This window comes from Mastigoproctus giganteus, chromosome 1 (assembly GCF_048544385.1).
Source record: "Mastigoproctus giganteus isolate SK-2022 chromosome 1, ASM4854438v1, whole genome shotgun sequence".
Taxonomy (NCBI): Eukaryota; Metazoa; Arthropoda; class Arachnida; order Uropygi; family Thelyphonidae; genus Mastigoproctus; species Mastigoproctus giganteus.
The window spans coordinates 45164560-45181257 of NC_143575.1; the positions used below are offsets into that span (position 1 = coordinate 45164560).

Consider the following 16698-nt stretch of genomic DNA (forward strand, 5'->3'; position numbering starts at 1 on the left):
AAGCTTTTGGTATTAGCACCCTAATAGGTGCTAATACCTAAAAGGGTGGGCCTCACAACCCCAGAAAGCTTAGTGTCGTTTAATTACTTTTTCTATGCTTTTTACCTTTCTGCTGTCTATTTCTAATTTCTTCCCGTTTGTTGAACTATTAGTGCAATATGAGGGTGAAACAAACGTTCCTACTATCCTACTTTTATCGCTATTTTTCTTCTTTATTTATTTAAAATACTCCTTTTTTCCTTCCCCTTCCTCAATTTTAGACCTCACCCTTATACCATTTGCTTGTTCTAAATTGATTTCTTATCTACACAAAATTAAATCCTACAAAAAATTCTACATATTCATTTTGACATTTTTCTATTTGAACACAATAGTCAGTTATTTTTAACTAAATTATTTATACCTCAATAAATTACACTGCATTGGGACTACTTTATGCATACTGTATTAGAAAGTGCCAATTTCTTTATCATGACTTGTTTTGGCCATTAACTTTTCTTCTACTACATGGACAAGTTTAGAAAAGCAGTTCCTGATACATGGTCAGGTGTAGTCCCCTGATGAAATACCTGATGATGTTTCAATAATTATTTCTGCTGACATCAGATCATGCATATTTGCATTACCTATATTACCTACTTTGTAAATATATTCCCCACATATCTGATGACAGCTATAACATTTTCATTTTTATTTTAATTTTATTTGCATTATTATTTTGATGTACTAATTTTCCTTTACAGTTCCCCCACTTTATATTGGCTTGGTAATTCAGCCTATAATTTTTCTTAATTTATCATTACCTCTAGGATTTTAACATTCTTTCACCTTTCATAAATCTACTACACTTCTTTTTCTACTTTCCTCACCCTGCTAGTTGCTGGCACTTTTTGTATAACTATCACATCCATTTATGCATATTTAATTCAATATATACATACAACTTTTTGATACAACTTAAATAAATAAATATATATATATATATATTTATTTATTTAAGTTCACTCACAGCTGATCATGGTACTGATTGCTTATTTCTGAGTTTCAGGAAATGTAGGAATTGAAACATGGCACATTGATAGATGAAATTCCACTGCTAAGAAAACGGAATGATATCCCCACAACAGATTACTGTTCCAAAAAAAATCAGGGAGTCAGCAGTGACTTAAGTATAACAGTGATATGTCAAGGATACAGATTCAGATGTGAATCATCAAGAGAAATCTGTTTTGATTTCTATTGAAACAGTTTAGGTAAACTTTTTACGGGGACCTTGTGGAACCACAGTGTCCTTGCTGAGCTATTTGAATAGAAGCTCTGCAGTGGGACGCATGGGAAGAGACACTCTTGATACAGCAGAACACTTATACCGATCAAATCAGCAATAAGCAAGTGAAAGGACATAGTACTGAGAATTACTCGTTAGCGTTTTTCTTTAAGACGATTAGCATGTTTCATTTCTGAAGTTTTGTTCCAAGGGTTCATCATTCCTGTTTCAGCTCTGGCAGAGTGCACTTCGGCTGTGATATTAAATTACGCATGGACATCTTGGAGGAAGGATTCCCAAAGGAAGCATCTTTGCTAAGTGTATATGTATTATTTTATTGTAATCTTTACCTAAAAAATAGTAGGTGTGAAGGAATCTGTGTATTTATTACTTTTTTGTGGCAGGTAAGCTCAGAAAAGAAATGTAGCCCTGCTGCTAATCAAAGGTTACACACCCTTATTTACTGTTAAGTGCTATGTAATATTTAAGAAAAAGGATATTCTAAGTAATTTAATGATAATGTTTTTGTTCATTTTATGTACATACTTTAACATTGACAAATGTAAAGTACTACATATGGGAAACAGCAACCCTAGAGCAACGTATCAACTCTGTGGTACTACACTGACAGTGGTAGAGAATGAAAAGGACCTGGGGGTAATTGTGCAGGCAGACATGAAGTTCTCTGAGCAGTGCAGACGGGCTGCAAGAGTAGCTCATGGTGTCTTATCAATGATATACAGGAATTTTTCTAGCAGGGATAAGGAGGTGATTATTCCCTTGTATAAGGCAATGGTCAGGACACACCTTGAGTACTGTATACAGGTCTGGAGGCCTCATTTCAAGAAGGATGTAGAGCTGCTGGAACGAGTACAGAGAAGGGCAACAAGATTAGTGAATGGAACAAAGGGTTGCTCTTACAAAGAAGGGCTTAAGTTTTGCAAATTACAGTGTCCGGAGACTAGGTGATCTGATAGAGGTGTATAAAGCCTTGAATGGTTTGAGCATGCTCAATGCTGATGGGATTCTGCCTCTTGCTCAGAATAATCACCTGAGAGGGCATAAATTCAAATTGAGGAAAGATAGATGTAGGATAGATGTGCAGAAATATGCCTTTAGCCACCGGGTGGTTGGTTGGTGGGACAGACTTCCATCCCTTGTCGTGGAAGTGGATAGCCTAAATAAATTTAAGGCTCAGCTGGACAGGTATTTCGAACGAAGGGAGGGGTGAAATGGAACTGTGTTTTTTTTTTTTTCTTTGGCTGATGCTGCATAAGCTTGCTTTCTTGCATCATATGTCTCTACTAATGCTAATGCTAATACTTTGGTAGTTTTTGATTGGCATACTTCACCTTTACTGAGTTGTTACAACTTGTTAGTGTATGTCTCTTAAATATTATTTCTGTAACAATTTAAAAATAAATATTTATTTCTGTTTTTCCCTCTCTCAGATAACAATGAATGACAACGGAAAAGAGCATCTTGCCCGCGAAAAATTTCATTTAATAGTGACACGGACAAGAGTAAATGTACTGTTTGTAAAATGGACTCGAAGGGAAAGCATTCAAAAACTTAAATGAGTTGAGTTTTGTTGAGTTCAAAAACTCAACAAAAACTTACTGAGACATTTAAAAAGAAAACATGTCACTGATTATGAGGATTTTTTAAAAAAGAAAGCAAAAATAGTCTCCACAGCTACCTACCATTACGAAATTTGTTACATCTAGTGTTAGAAAAACCGTATCGGTTGAAATATCTGCAGAAATAGTTAAAGATGCATGCTTGGAATCAGTGACTGTAAATGGTAGACCATTTTCTCTGCTTTAAGATTCAGGATTCCAAAAAAATTACTGGATCCAATTGTTATGGGACTTGGTAGTAAACTTCAGATAAATCGTCAAAATATTCAAGATGAGATAATCAGACGAGCTAATCATTCGTGTAAAGAACTTACAGCTGTTTTGAAGGGCAGATTAATTTCTTTGAAAATAGATACTGCAAACTTGATCTGAGAGGTCAATTTTGGGAATAAATGTACAATTTTTTGATTATAACGATTGTTCTAAAAACACTTGCGATGCAAGAACTGAATGATCAGGCTACGAGCAGTAATTTATGCAAAATAGTTTCAATTGTCTTAAAAGAATTCAAAATTAAACTAGAACAAGTGTATTCTTTAACAAAGGACAAAGGGGCTAATATGATAAGGTCATTCAAATTACTTGCTCAGAAACAATCTGGAAAATAATGATACTGAAGATGTCGAAGAATTTGAGACTATAGACTTTAGTGATACAAATGTATGTAAGGAAAATTTCCATGATCTACGTGTTCAGGGTATTATGGTATCTGTTCGTTGTGCTGCACATTCTTTGCAGTTGGCTGTTAAAGATGTTCTGAAACATGATGAATTAAAACTTCTCTTGGCTAAAGCACAAGGAGTGTTGAAAAAGCTGCAAGATCAGATGGAATTCCACTGTTAATATGTTACAAGGTCTTGTGGAGCTAAAACAATTTTGCACTGATTTATCTGTATCCATAAAGCAATTGCATTTGTCAGCCAGCATGTGGTAAAAGATTGAAAATATTGTAGAAGTTTTGGAACCCATTAGGGTAGCATCTGAAGTGCTGCAGTCAGAGCAGCTCACAATGACTGATTTTTTACTACACATGGATGAAATGTAAAATGAATTGTCATCTTTTTTTTGGTAACCTCTCTCACAATTTTGACTGATAAGAGTTGTTTAGGCTCAAGGTTAATGGAGGACATTTTATTTTTAAAATTAAATAATTAATTTCAAATTACCTATGTAATCTATGTTGTTTTTAAGATTTCATGATCGATTTTCAAAGTAAAATTATTTTGATACATTAATTCCTTACGTCCATTATCTGAGTAACTAATAATATTTCACCTGTAATTCATGTTTGTTTCTTCTGTTCTTAAAGGTTTATTGCCATTATTTTCTGTGATTTTTTATATTATCTGGAAATATCTGCCTTACTTGGTATTATTAAATTATATTAAAAATTTTGTTTGAACAATTATTTTCTTTCCAAATTAAATGTTCTCTTGTATCCATTTATCAGTACTGAATATGAGAAGAGATTAATGTTCAGAGTTAATGTTTTGATAATTTCTGCTCCTTTTTCAATCAGATTTCAAATGATTGATGTGATTTTATTTCTTGTCAAATCTATCTATACATTAAAAAAGTTTTCCTCCTGGTGATATTTATTTGAGTCAATGGGAGAAGAAGGCGAGGCAATTATGTCACCACAAATGAAATCAATTAATACAATTAATTATTGACAACCGCCTCCATAACGTTCACGAACCTCATGCACGTGATTCTTTGTCTAACATTTGATGTTCCATTGTAACGTTTTTTGTATATTAATGAATATTGTATATTTGTAAATATTGTGGTTTAGTATTTTGTAAATATTTTAGTTCTGCTCTTTCGGATGCAGCAATATTCCTCACATATTATGGAACCCGAAGCAAAACACCTTTTCTTAAGTGACCTATGTAAACGCAGGTAAATAATTACATTATTGATGATGAAGTACCTACCAGTGTATACTATCCTGGACTGAAGTCCAGCATAGTATACACTGTCAGGTACTTTGATGAAAGCGAGGAAGACAGTGATAATTGACAGGTGAAGGAACCTCCCTTTTCTGATTGTTTTGTTGCCGAGGAGGAGGGGGCTTAGCTTAGGTAGGGTGTTTATCCCTCCATCCCGCTGTTTCAAAATGGAAAAATGAGTTCCCGAGGCATATTATCAACTTAGGATGGGTGGGGGAAACAATGGCATCTGCCAATCACTGCTTTGTTCCCATCTGTTTGTCAAAATATGGGAGTCAACTTGTCAATCATTGCTTTCACACTGTTTTGCTTGCCGCCATGTTGGAGGGTGTACACTGTTCTGGAGATTAGACCGTGATATTTATTTGACCTTGAGAATGCTGCGCACTACAAATGCACAGGTAAATATTACACATAGTCGATATCTAATCATTTCCTGATTAGATATCGACCAGTGCGCTTCGACAGGTGTGTCTTTTACATAGAAAAGGTTAGACTTACTCCGTATACCTCTACATTTTTCATAGAAAAGCATGCATGCCTCCTTTAATATAACTGGACAGATCCCATCCATCCCAGGTGCCTTTCTTGTGTTTATCTTCAACAATTTCTCCTCCACTTTACTCTCAGTTATTACAAGATTCTCTAGCTTACTACCAGAGTTGAATACACCTCTAGCATTCCCCTCGCTGAATAACTCCTCACGTGTGAATGTGGATGCAAAATATTAATTTAGTTTGTTAGCTACCTGAGCAGGATCATCAACAGTTGACCCATCGATATCAAGTGGACCAAATCTGATTCATCCCTTTCCTTCTAGAGTTTACATAAGTAAAGAACTCTTTGCTGTTTTTCTTTGCATCCCTTGCCAAAGATTTCTCGTAATCTGCCTTTGCCTGCCTAACCTCCTTTGTGACTTGGTTACAGACCAGCTTATATCTATCATAGGCTTCCATGTCACCCATTAATTTATATGTATCCCATGCATTTTTCTTTTCTGCCATATGTCTCATTAGTTCATCTGGCATCCATTTAGGCCTAAACCTTGAACAATATTTCTTAGTTGGTATGTAAAGCCTAGTAGCTTCCAAGATAAGTTCTCTGAATGCTTCCCATTTTGAATTTGCTGTTGGTAACATCTTCAGTTGGTCCCACTGTATAGAATTTAAATACTGTCTCAGACCATTGTAGTCGCCTTTATGAAAGCAATAACCCTTCCCTTTACCCCTGATGGTTGTTACCTCTTTGAGTAAATCCCACTTCAGCACACTGTGATCACTGCCACCTAGTGGTTCCTTTATTTGCAGATTCTTAATACATAATACCATTACGTTAATTTGTCATTTCAGTTTGTACATGTAAATGCAATAAAATGTATATTTGGCTACCATGATTGCCATTTGCATGATTTCTCATATTTCTATTAATTATTCATTTTACCCTTTGGGAAGATATTTATGGCAATTAGTGTATCAGAGGTGGAGTCTTTTTATTGGATTTCATTTGCTGCTCAGGTGTAGTCCTACAACCATGACAACACACTGAAAGTTGCAGCCATACATCTATTTTAGTGAGATAAGAAAATAAAGTGCACAATGACAAACTCAAAGTTGCAGCCAAAAAAAAAAAAAAAAAGAGAGTATTTTAGAAGTAAAACAGTTAGCGAATGAGAAAAAGAAAGTGAATGCAGACAGATATTTAAGAATAAGATTTTAAAATTTCAATTTTTGACTACTTCTTCCCTTTATTCTCCTCCAAAACTAACTGGTGAAGTAAAGGCTCCATGTGCCAGCTATTGTTATAATTTTTTTTTTTTTTATATCAGCTAGAGGATTAAGAATTTATCCAGTTTCCTTATATAATATTAACCAGGACCTCTTGAAACAGACAATGTTGAGTGGATACTGATGCTGTTTTATTGTTTAAATATTTACTGGTGCATCAGCAATGGCTATAGTTCACCAAACTTATGGTTTATTTTCAGGTTCATATATTTAGTTTTATGTTGTTGGTGCAGAAGTTTATTTTATTTTAAAGGTTTTTGCTGCAGAATTTTATGCTTGGCATTATGCATTACACTTTTACATCAGTAACATTAGATCTGCCTAAAATTAGTTGCAGCAAGACGTTTTCCTATATTATGAATAATGCGAGTATAACATCAAGTATAACTGTTAATGTTGTATGGAAGTTTAGCATTGGGGTGGGTCTTTTGCTGTAAGCAAATGAGTGAATAATGTTTACGCAACCAATTCCTATTCTTGCTAGAACCATTTCCTCCTGTCTATTTGATCCTTCACTAGAATGCCAAGAGTTGTCGTTTGTTTAATCGACAACAGTTTACTGCCAGATTGTTCTTGTCAAGTGTGCCACCATTGTGCCGTGCTGCTTGCTCAAATTATGTTTGTATTCTGTGTATGGTACCTTAATATTTGCACTAATAGAACGTGTTGTTGCATTTGCTGGTTCATTTGTCTGCTCGTTTCCAGTTATTCCCACATGCCCTGGGATACATTAAAATGTAATACAGGAAACCCTTGATTAGTGCGGTTAATGAATCTTTGAAATATACCGCACATATTAAAACCGCACTAATCAAACTTAAGAAACAATGGGAATAATTATAATGAATCCTTGAAAATTATAAAAACATTTTTTCTTACTCAAGACATACATATAATGCACTGCATAGTTCTTAAATTATTAAGGAATAAATTTTAAAAAAGATAGTATGATTTAAATTTTATTTTTTGCAAAAAAACTTATCTAACTTCAATTGAACAGTGGTAGCTTTCTTCCTTTCCTCCATGATTTTGCGATAACAATCAATTTGCTTATGTAACCCTCGACAAACACTCATGCTTCTCTCTGCATCTGGATCAATCTCTAGTATGAGTTCCTTTGCATTTTCAAGTGTATTAAATAGTTCGTTTTTTGAATGAAATTTCTTTGGGAGCAATTTGCTTTTCTTCTGCTTCATTTTCGTCTTCTTCCTCGTATGCATGTTGATGCTCAATTTCAAGAAGATCGTCGTTACTTAAGTCTTTTGGATGCGATTCCAATAATTCTCTAACGTTTTCCGAACCTACTTCCTCAAAGCTGAGGTCTTTTCCAATTGTAGTAATTTCATCAATAACTTTGTTGACAGGATTAATGAAATCGCAAAAATCATTTGCACATTCAGACAAAAGATTCTGCCAGACTGCTCTCATGCAGCTGTTCGTCGTTTCTTCCCACGATTTGTGTATGTTCTCAACTGCTTCTTTAATATAGTGTTTTTTCCAAAATTCATTGAGAGTGATTTGCGTCATCTCCAGTTGTAGCTTGAATTGCTTGAGCAAAAGTTCATCTGAAATAATATGCTTTGAATGTAGAAATAACTCCTTGGTCCATTGGCCGGAGTAAAGAAGTCGTATTTGGTGGTAGAAATATAACCTTCACATTGTTATTTAAATCATTGAGTGAGGTAGGATGCCCAGGGACATAATCTAAAATTAAAAGAACTTTGAAATCTAAATTATTTGCCTTGCAGTATTTTTCAACTGCGGGACAAAAATGCATAGTGAACCATTCTTCAAACAACTGCTTTGTCACCCAAGCCCTTTTATTTGATTTCCAAATTACTGGAAGGGATTGCTTGTTACAGCCTTTTAACACTTTGGGTTCATTGTATGATAAATTAGCATTGGTTTCAATTTGGAATCTCCTTCAGCGTTACCTCCAAGTAGAAGTGTTAATTATCTTTGGATGCTTTATGACCTGGTGCGGTTGCTCCTTTTCTTGCCAAAAATGTTCTCGTTGGCATTTTTTTCAATAAAAGGCCAGTTTCGTTGACATTGAAAATCTGACGATAATCATACCCATTTTCTTCAATTATTTTCTTCAGTTCAATGGGATATTTGGCTGCTGCATCTTTATCGGCACTGGCTGCTTCACCTGTTAATTTAATATTTTTTATGCCCGATCGAGCTTTGAAATTTACTAGCTGAGAATATTGAAGTATCCCCTTGATATTTGTTTTCTTTTAATGAAGAAAAAAGGCTCAAAGCTTTAATATTGATGTTATTTCCATCAATAGGAATGCATTTCTGATTACAATCTTCTAACCAAATAAAAAGCAAATCTTCCATTTCAATCATTAATGGACTTCTATTCCTAGTGCACTGCATACTTAAAGATGCAGATGCCATTTTGCCTTTTTCTCGGTACTCACCTGCTTTGTTCAAAATGGTGCGTATGGTTGACTCACCAAAGCCTAGTGCCCTACCTATGTTTGCTTTGCTTTCACCATTATCAAATCTCTTAATGATGTCAAGTTTAGTATCCAAAGTGATGACTTTTCGTTTATTACCCTTTTTCCTATCCATAGATATGAAAGGTAATTTTAAAAAAAAATTGTTTTGTTAGGATGAGCGATAAGCCTGCCACACTTCTACATTTGTTGAGGAATGCTGAGGAACTGCCCAGCGACTAGTGAATAGTGAGAGTGAGTACTTTACAGAGCATTTTCACACAAGATGAAATTAGTGCCAGATCCTCGCTAAACACTATACAGGAATCGCTAAAATTGAACAAATTGTGAAAAATCAGAGCGAAAATAATACAGAATCAAACATACATCACGTACTACTTAAACTACATTAATTGTACATTTAGCATGATGATGTAATATCTGCGTTAACGCTAAAATTATACAAGAATATGAGTTACAAGAGCAAATTTCAATTTCAGAGTGGCATGGAGTGCTGCTGTCGAGCGTTTCGGAGTCGATTCCCATGCAATTAAGTTGGAAGACACTGGTGAGTGCGTGTCACGTATTTGCTGCTTCAGGTGCCGTCATGAGTTGCCAAGCACCGCAAGAAAAACAGCGCACTAATCAAATTTGATAACACATATATTAAGGGGATAGTATAAAAAAAATTTTGCACACCGATTAAAACCACATTGTTCAAAACTGCACTAATCAAGGGTTTCCTGTAGTTTGATTTCATCTTGCTAGTTGGGTTAGTTTGTTCTGGAATTTCCACAGGATCAGATGGGTAATTTTGGTAGTATGTTGTTAGGGATTGCATTGCACTGACAGATTTGTGCGAAGATGATGCTGTTTTGTATGAACATGGGCATATCTGATCAATGGCCAGTTTTATGGCATGAAGCTCAGCAGTATAGTTAGTGCATTCTGCTAGTAGTCAGTGTGATAATACTTTGCCACAGTGCCAACTCTGTCTTCCGTTTTGGAGCTGACCATGTATGTGTCTGACATAAGTGTAATTTGGAAATTGGGTATAGGCAGCATGAAACTTTGAAATTGTTGTCCAGATAGTGTTTTTCCTCATAGTCATGAAGGAGGTCACACATGCAAAGCATTCCATTCCAAAGTGGAGCTAAAGGTATGGACAGGACTGCTATTTTTTCTAAGCTTAAGTCATGATGTAGGAGAAAAGAATATAGGTTAATGCCTGCTGGAGTATTTTGGCTGCATAATATAGCAATCACCTAAGTTATAGTGGTAGTGCTGGTGGTGGTTTGTAGGCTTATGCATAAAGACTGCTGGTAATGTATAATATGCTCCTAAAGCTACATGTAACCCGCTGTCCTGGACAGGGTCTAACTATTTCAGAAATGCTTAGAAACAGTCTCTCAGCAAACAAATAACAGTGCTCCATATAATCCCAGGAATCTTTCAGCCAACTGTGTGTTACTCCTCAAGCTAAATTAATCTCAATAAAACTGATTCACATGAAAACTAATATTTTATACTACTATCATGACACAAAGCACTAATAGTTATGTAACAACATAACTATTAATGACAATAATTATGTCATCCACAAGCTTTCATCAAATTCTCAAAGATAATCATTTTGTCAGAGTCAAAAATAAATAATTGTGGTTATTAAACTTTTTGTTTTGAAAATAGGGTGTTTCATGTAGTCAAAGAACACAATTTTTTTTAATTATACTGTTAAATCTGAAATTCTAAAATTCTATTGATTCATTATTATTATTCTTAAAAGTAAAAAAAGTATTTTTATTTTTAACTTAATCATCTGTCATTTTCAGCTAAACAAAGCTGCTATTAAATCTGCTAAAATTATACTTAATAAGCACTGGACTCCAGAAGGCTCTAACATTTTATTAATACTTGACAATGGAAGACAAGAGACTAACAGTTCCATGTTTATATTTTACATTTATAATGGGTTTTTTTTTTAGCATTTTTAATTATAGTTTTGTTTAGCTGAAAATTAGTTGATTAAATTAAAAATAAAAAAAATACAATTTTTAAATTTTCAAATTTTTTACTAAAAAATTATATTAAGTCCATTAGTAAAGGATAACAAACTGATAAACTCCAAGCAGAATTTAAAAAAAAACTAAAAATTTTTCCAGAAATACAAAAAGAAAACTGGGATCTGCCAGACTGAGTGCCAGTGTCTTTTTCAGGATTGGGGTGCCACTACCTGTTAAACAAACAGAAATCAATGAAATGCTAATCCACCATTTATTTAAAATATTTGACACTACTATAATAGCATGCTAAGGATGTACTGTGGTAAATTCCACCTCTCATTTGCGTGGATCAAAATAACATGATTCTGATATCCAATTACCATATTTATAATGGTAAGGAGATATTAAGTGGAGTGTTGCAAAATAATCCAAACATTACAAAATATATAATCCAGTCAAACCTAAGAATTCAATAATGAATTTTCTAAATTACAAAAGAATAACAAAATGAATGAAGCATCTGGATAATAAAATAAACTTATGCCTAAAATATATACCTGTACAGTTTGATGACACGTCTGAAGATTTGCAGCCAATACAACAAATGCATCATGTAATCGCCTTATTATGACAGTCAGATCTACATGGAAATAAAGCATTTAAATATTAATTACCAAAAAATGAATCTGGTAAAAAGAAAATAATAAAATTCAGAGTACCTATCTGTAAACACAGAAAGATTACTAAAATCAAGTTTTCCATTAATGAATAATAAATAAATAAGAAGCAAGTACAATTATGGTATATACAATAATAATTTCAGGGACCCATTCTGAATGGCAATGGCCAGAGGGCCAGAGGGATTTCAGAGTATTGGGGAGGGGGAGATTGTTGCTGTTTGTTGGATTTATTGGTGCAAGAGCTACTAAGTCCATAATGCATCTATCAACCTCTTCCCCCCTTCAATTTGATGTCCCAAGTAACAGAACTGTTGATAAGAAGGGAGTGAAAACTGTAACTGTGAAGACAAGTGGACATGAAAACAGCCATTATACAGTTGTTCTAGCTTGTTGTGCCGATGGAACCAAGTTGCCTCCTATGCTGATTTTCAAACGCAAAATAATGCCAAAAGAAGACATTCCACGTTCATGACAAGGGTTGGATGGATCAGGATGGGATGAAGATCTGGTTTGAGAAAGTTTGGAGCAGGAGACCACGTGGGCTCTTACGCAAACCTGACCTATTGGTGCCTGATCAGTTCAGGGCACACATAACAAAAAACACAAAGAAGATTGCTGCAGAGCAAAAAACAAAACTTGCCGTCATACCTGGAGGCTTGACATCCCAGCTCCAACCACTTGATGTCAATATTAACAAACCCTTCAAAGCTGCCATGAGAGACGAATGGAACCAATGGATGAAGTCTTCTGGGGACAATTCAACACCAGCAGGTAGAGTGAAGAAACCAACTATAGGAGAAGTTTGTACCTGGGTGAAAAGATCCTGGGATATCAAGATTGAGATCGTTGTCAAGTCATTTAAGAAGTGTGGCATTTCAAATGCCATAGAGGAACTGAGGACGAGGCAATATATGAAGACAGTGATTCGTCATCAGACACAGATGAGGACAAGCTAATGGATGGGAGTTTTGACAGTGATGAGGAGTTGTATGAATTTTATGATGAATAAAACTTGAGTTCAATAACTTTATGTAATACTTCTTTTTTTCAAATTTCGGGCCCCAAAATTAAGGTGCGTCTTATACATGGGGAAATACGGTATATGGTGCAGCTGTGGGAAACCACCAGATTCACCCCCAACCCACCCACTATGCCACTACACCAAATAAGTTTTATCTTTTATTATATTTTATTTAAACGCGCACACACGCACACAATGATTTGATCTGGATTCTATAGTGGAGTTCACAAAATAATAAGTAAAGTTTATGCTGCATTACAAAGAAAACATAAGACAACACAAATTATTTCATTTAAGCACATAACCTTGTCCAGCAGTCCTACTAAATGCATAAGAGTCCAATTAGTCATATTCTACCTCTAGTAGATTTACACAGGAATCACGAACTTCTGATATAAGGCATGCCATGCATATACAAACACCAGCTTCAATCTAACCACCTTGATATAAAAAAAAAATTGGCAAGCATGACCAAATAAATGACTCAATACAGAAAATGAGAATAAACACAAAGAAAAAAGTACTTCATAACAATTGCTCTAATCTATAACTAATGACAAATCAAATTCAGATTCGAAAACATCCTAAGTAATGTTAACTTAACTTAAAGTTCACACAGTGTAGGGATGGAAGGAGAGAGAGAGAGAAAGAGAATGATAACACCTTGTCTAAAAAACTAAAAATGTCATAGGTTGGGAATGATGAGCCAGAACTGAATTAACAACTGCCTATAGGGTAGGAGCAGAGTTCCAAAAAGACTAAACACCACACAAGAGGATTTTAATGGATTAATTGACAAACCTAAACAGTTTAAATAACTGAACTGATGAATTAACCACAGAGGTAAACAAATACCATGAAAATAATAAAAAATCATCAACATGAGTCATGGATACTATAAAAAGAAAATATTGAAGAAAAACAATAACAGCAGCACAGCCCCACCTTGGTGTAAATCAATACTCACTACATAAGAGAAACTCATTTTCCAGAGCTGAAGAAAATACCATCAACATAAATATAAGGCATCAGTAACCATAGCAAATTCTGAATTACTACTGAATCAAATACAGCAGATGTCCATAAAAAATAATCATACAAAAAAGGGGGAAAAAGAGTCCCCCCTTTTTTGATAGTCCAAAATGTATGGCTTAATGGAAAATAATGTGATAAATGAAATAGCAATATTTTATTAAAAATCCCAAACAGACTGCAGAGAAGAGCAACTGGTACTACAATATATTGCTTCAAACATACAGGAATCACAGACTGAAAGGATGAAGTCAAGAGAAAAATAAAAATTTCAAAACTATGAAAATTTTCATTACAAACTAGGGAATCAAATCTGGCCCAATCATAGAATTATCCTTTAATGAATCAATAATATTGTTTAATTGACTAGAGTAACTGTTAAATTAGAAGCTTAATTACTACTGTGGATCAAGTAAATAAAAATCCAGTGCCACATCATCTATTTCAATAGTCATTCATCCAAACCAGTAAGGTACAACTTAAGAATTCACTTAAGCAAAAACCTACTTTCCTCTAGCAGAACATAATACCACACATAATCTGAATTAGCTTTATCCTTAGCCCAATTAAAATTTCTCCTAGTGAAAAATCCTATAAACTTCCAAAGGCAAACACTTCTGAAACCACCAATACAAAGTTTGCTTATATTGATACAAAGTCTGCTTAATCTTAAACAAGTGACAATTCCATTCCACCAATCTTTAACAAAAGAATAAAAAAAAAAAAAAAAAAATGACAATGCTGCCTTGGATTAATATTAGCCATATATACATATAAGTTAATAATAATAGAAATTATGAAAAGAAAATAAAGAAAAAAAATAAAATAAAAACCATGAGCCTAAGTGGCTGTATAAAGCAATATTCAACAACACACTGTGTATAATTTAAGATCTTCGTCTTTGTCATCCTCATCACCGTCCTGTTGTTCTCCATGAAGAACATTTTACGCAATTTCTACCCCAGAAAAAATTAGAGAGAAAAAAAAAAGAGGAAAGTGGAAAAGGAGCAAAGAAACAAATAAATAAATAATGAAGACAGAAAAGGAAATAGAAGAAACATGGTAGAATTTTGTGATAAAAATATTAGATAAAGGGCAAAAATAGTCAAAATTATGAGCCAATAAATAATAAATTTAAACCAGCATCTTGATAAAGGTTGTTGGTATTTGTTTATATCCATTTTCTTTTGTGGTTGGTTTCTTGTGTCCGTTTAGTGATATTTCACAATTTTTGACCTTGATGGTTGTCAAGACACTGGTCTAAATTTATTATTTATAAGTTACAAGCTCTGCAGCCCACATGAACTGTCTTTCCTGATTGAGCAGCTAAGCAAAAGAGTAGGCACTTTTGACTGGACCATGGTTTGAGTCTTCTTGACTGCTAAATATGGTAAACAAATGTATTCGTCAAAATGGTTAACTGTAAACATTTCTGACTTTGTGGTCATATCAGAGTAGAAACAGAACACTTTAGAAGGCTTGATTTAGCCAAGTGGTTAGCATAGTGCAGTAACACAAGTTTGAGTTGAACATTGTTTGTGCCCATATAACTGCTAAATATGGTACTGATTGTATTACTGCAAAAATTATTAGTTGTAAACTCCTCTGACTTTGATGGTCAGAGGAGTTTAATTAGAACATTGCTCTTTGCCAATCTCACACCACACACATTGTCTTGTCTGTGAACCCATTCAAAAAGCTTTTTTTTTTTTTTTTTGTGTAGTTTCTATACTTTGACAAGTATTTCTGGTATGGCTCAGTCATCTCCACCAACTTATATTGTAACAGTAGCAGTTACCTAAATAAGTACAGTAGGCCCTCGATTTAACGGCCTAATTGGGGGAAGGGGTGTCCGCTATTTCCAAAAGTCCGTTAAATCGAGTATATTTTAAAAATATATTAATAACGAAATTACAATTAGCATTAGCAGAGGCATATGATGCAAGAAAGCAAGCTTATGCAGCATCAGCCAAAGGGGGGGGGAAAAAAAAACACAGTTCCATTTCACCCCTTCGTTCGTTCAAAATACCTGTCCAACTGAGCTTTAATTTATTTAGGCTATCAACTTCCACAACAAGGGATGGAAGTCCGTTCCACCAACCAACTACCTGCTGGCTAAAGGCAAATTTCTGCACATCTGTCTTACATCTGTCTTTCCTCAATCTGAATTTATGCCCTCTCAGGTGATTATTCTGAACAAGAGGAAGAATCCCATCAGCACTGAGCATGCTCAAACCATTCAAGGCTTTATACACCTCTATCAGATCACCTCGCCGGTGCCTAGTCTCCAGACACTGTAATCTGCAAAACTTAAGCCTTTCTTCGTAAGAGCAACCCTTTGTTCCATTCACTAATCTTGTTGCCCTTCTCTGTACTCGTTCCAGCAGCTCTACATCCTTCTTGAAATGAGGCCTCCAGACCTGTATACAGTACTCAAGGTGGGGCCTGACCATTGCCTTATACAAGGGAATAATCATCACCTTATCCCTGCTAGAAAAATTCCTGTATATCATTGACAAGACACCATGAGCTACTCTTGCAGCCCGTCTGCACTGCTCAGAGAACTTCATATCTGCCTGCACAATTACCCCCAGGTCCTTTTCATTCTCTACCACTGTCAGTGTAGTACCACAGAGTTCATACGTTGCTCTGGGGTTGCTGTTTCCCATATGTAGTACTTTACATTTGTCAATGTTAAACTTCATTTGCCACCTCTCAGCCCATCTGCTCAACCTTTCCAGATCCTGTTGCAGCAGCATAGCATCAGTAGTGTCCTTAACAACCCTGCCAACTTTTGTATCATCTGCAAACAATGTACAGGATGTGTTAAAATATTATTATAATGTACATTGAGTAATTTATACATGCCACT

At 34.8% G+C, this 16698-nt stretch overlaps 1 protein-coding gene across 2 annotated transcripts in view; it reads right to left on the reverse strand.

Moving 5' to 3' along the window:
- Positions 1 to 16698, reverse strand: part of Nup58 (nuclear pore complex protein Nup58) — a 177716-nt gene that overhangs the window by 58901 nt on the left and 102117 nt on the right. For both annotated transcript variants that reach the window (XM_090379882.1, XM_090379892.1), the window contains exon 9: positions 11651 to 11733. In XM_090379882.1, the coding sequence (XP_090236008.1) occupies positions 11651 to 11733 (83 nt within the window). The remainder of the gene's footprint in view (positions 1 to 11650; positions 11734 to 16698) is intronic.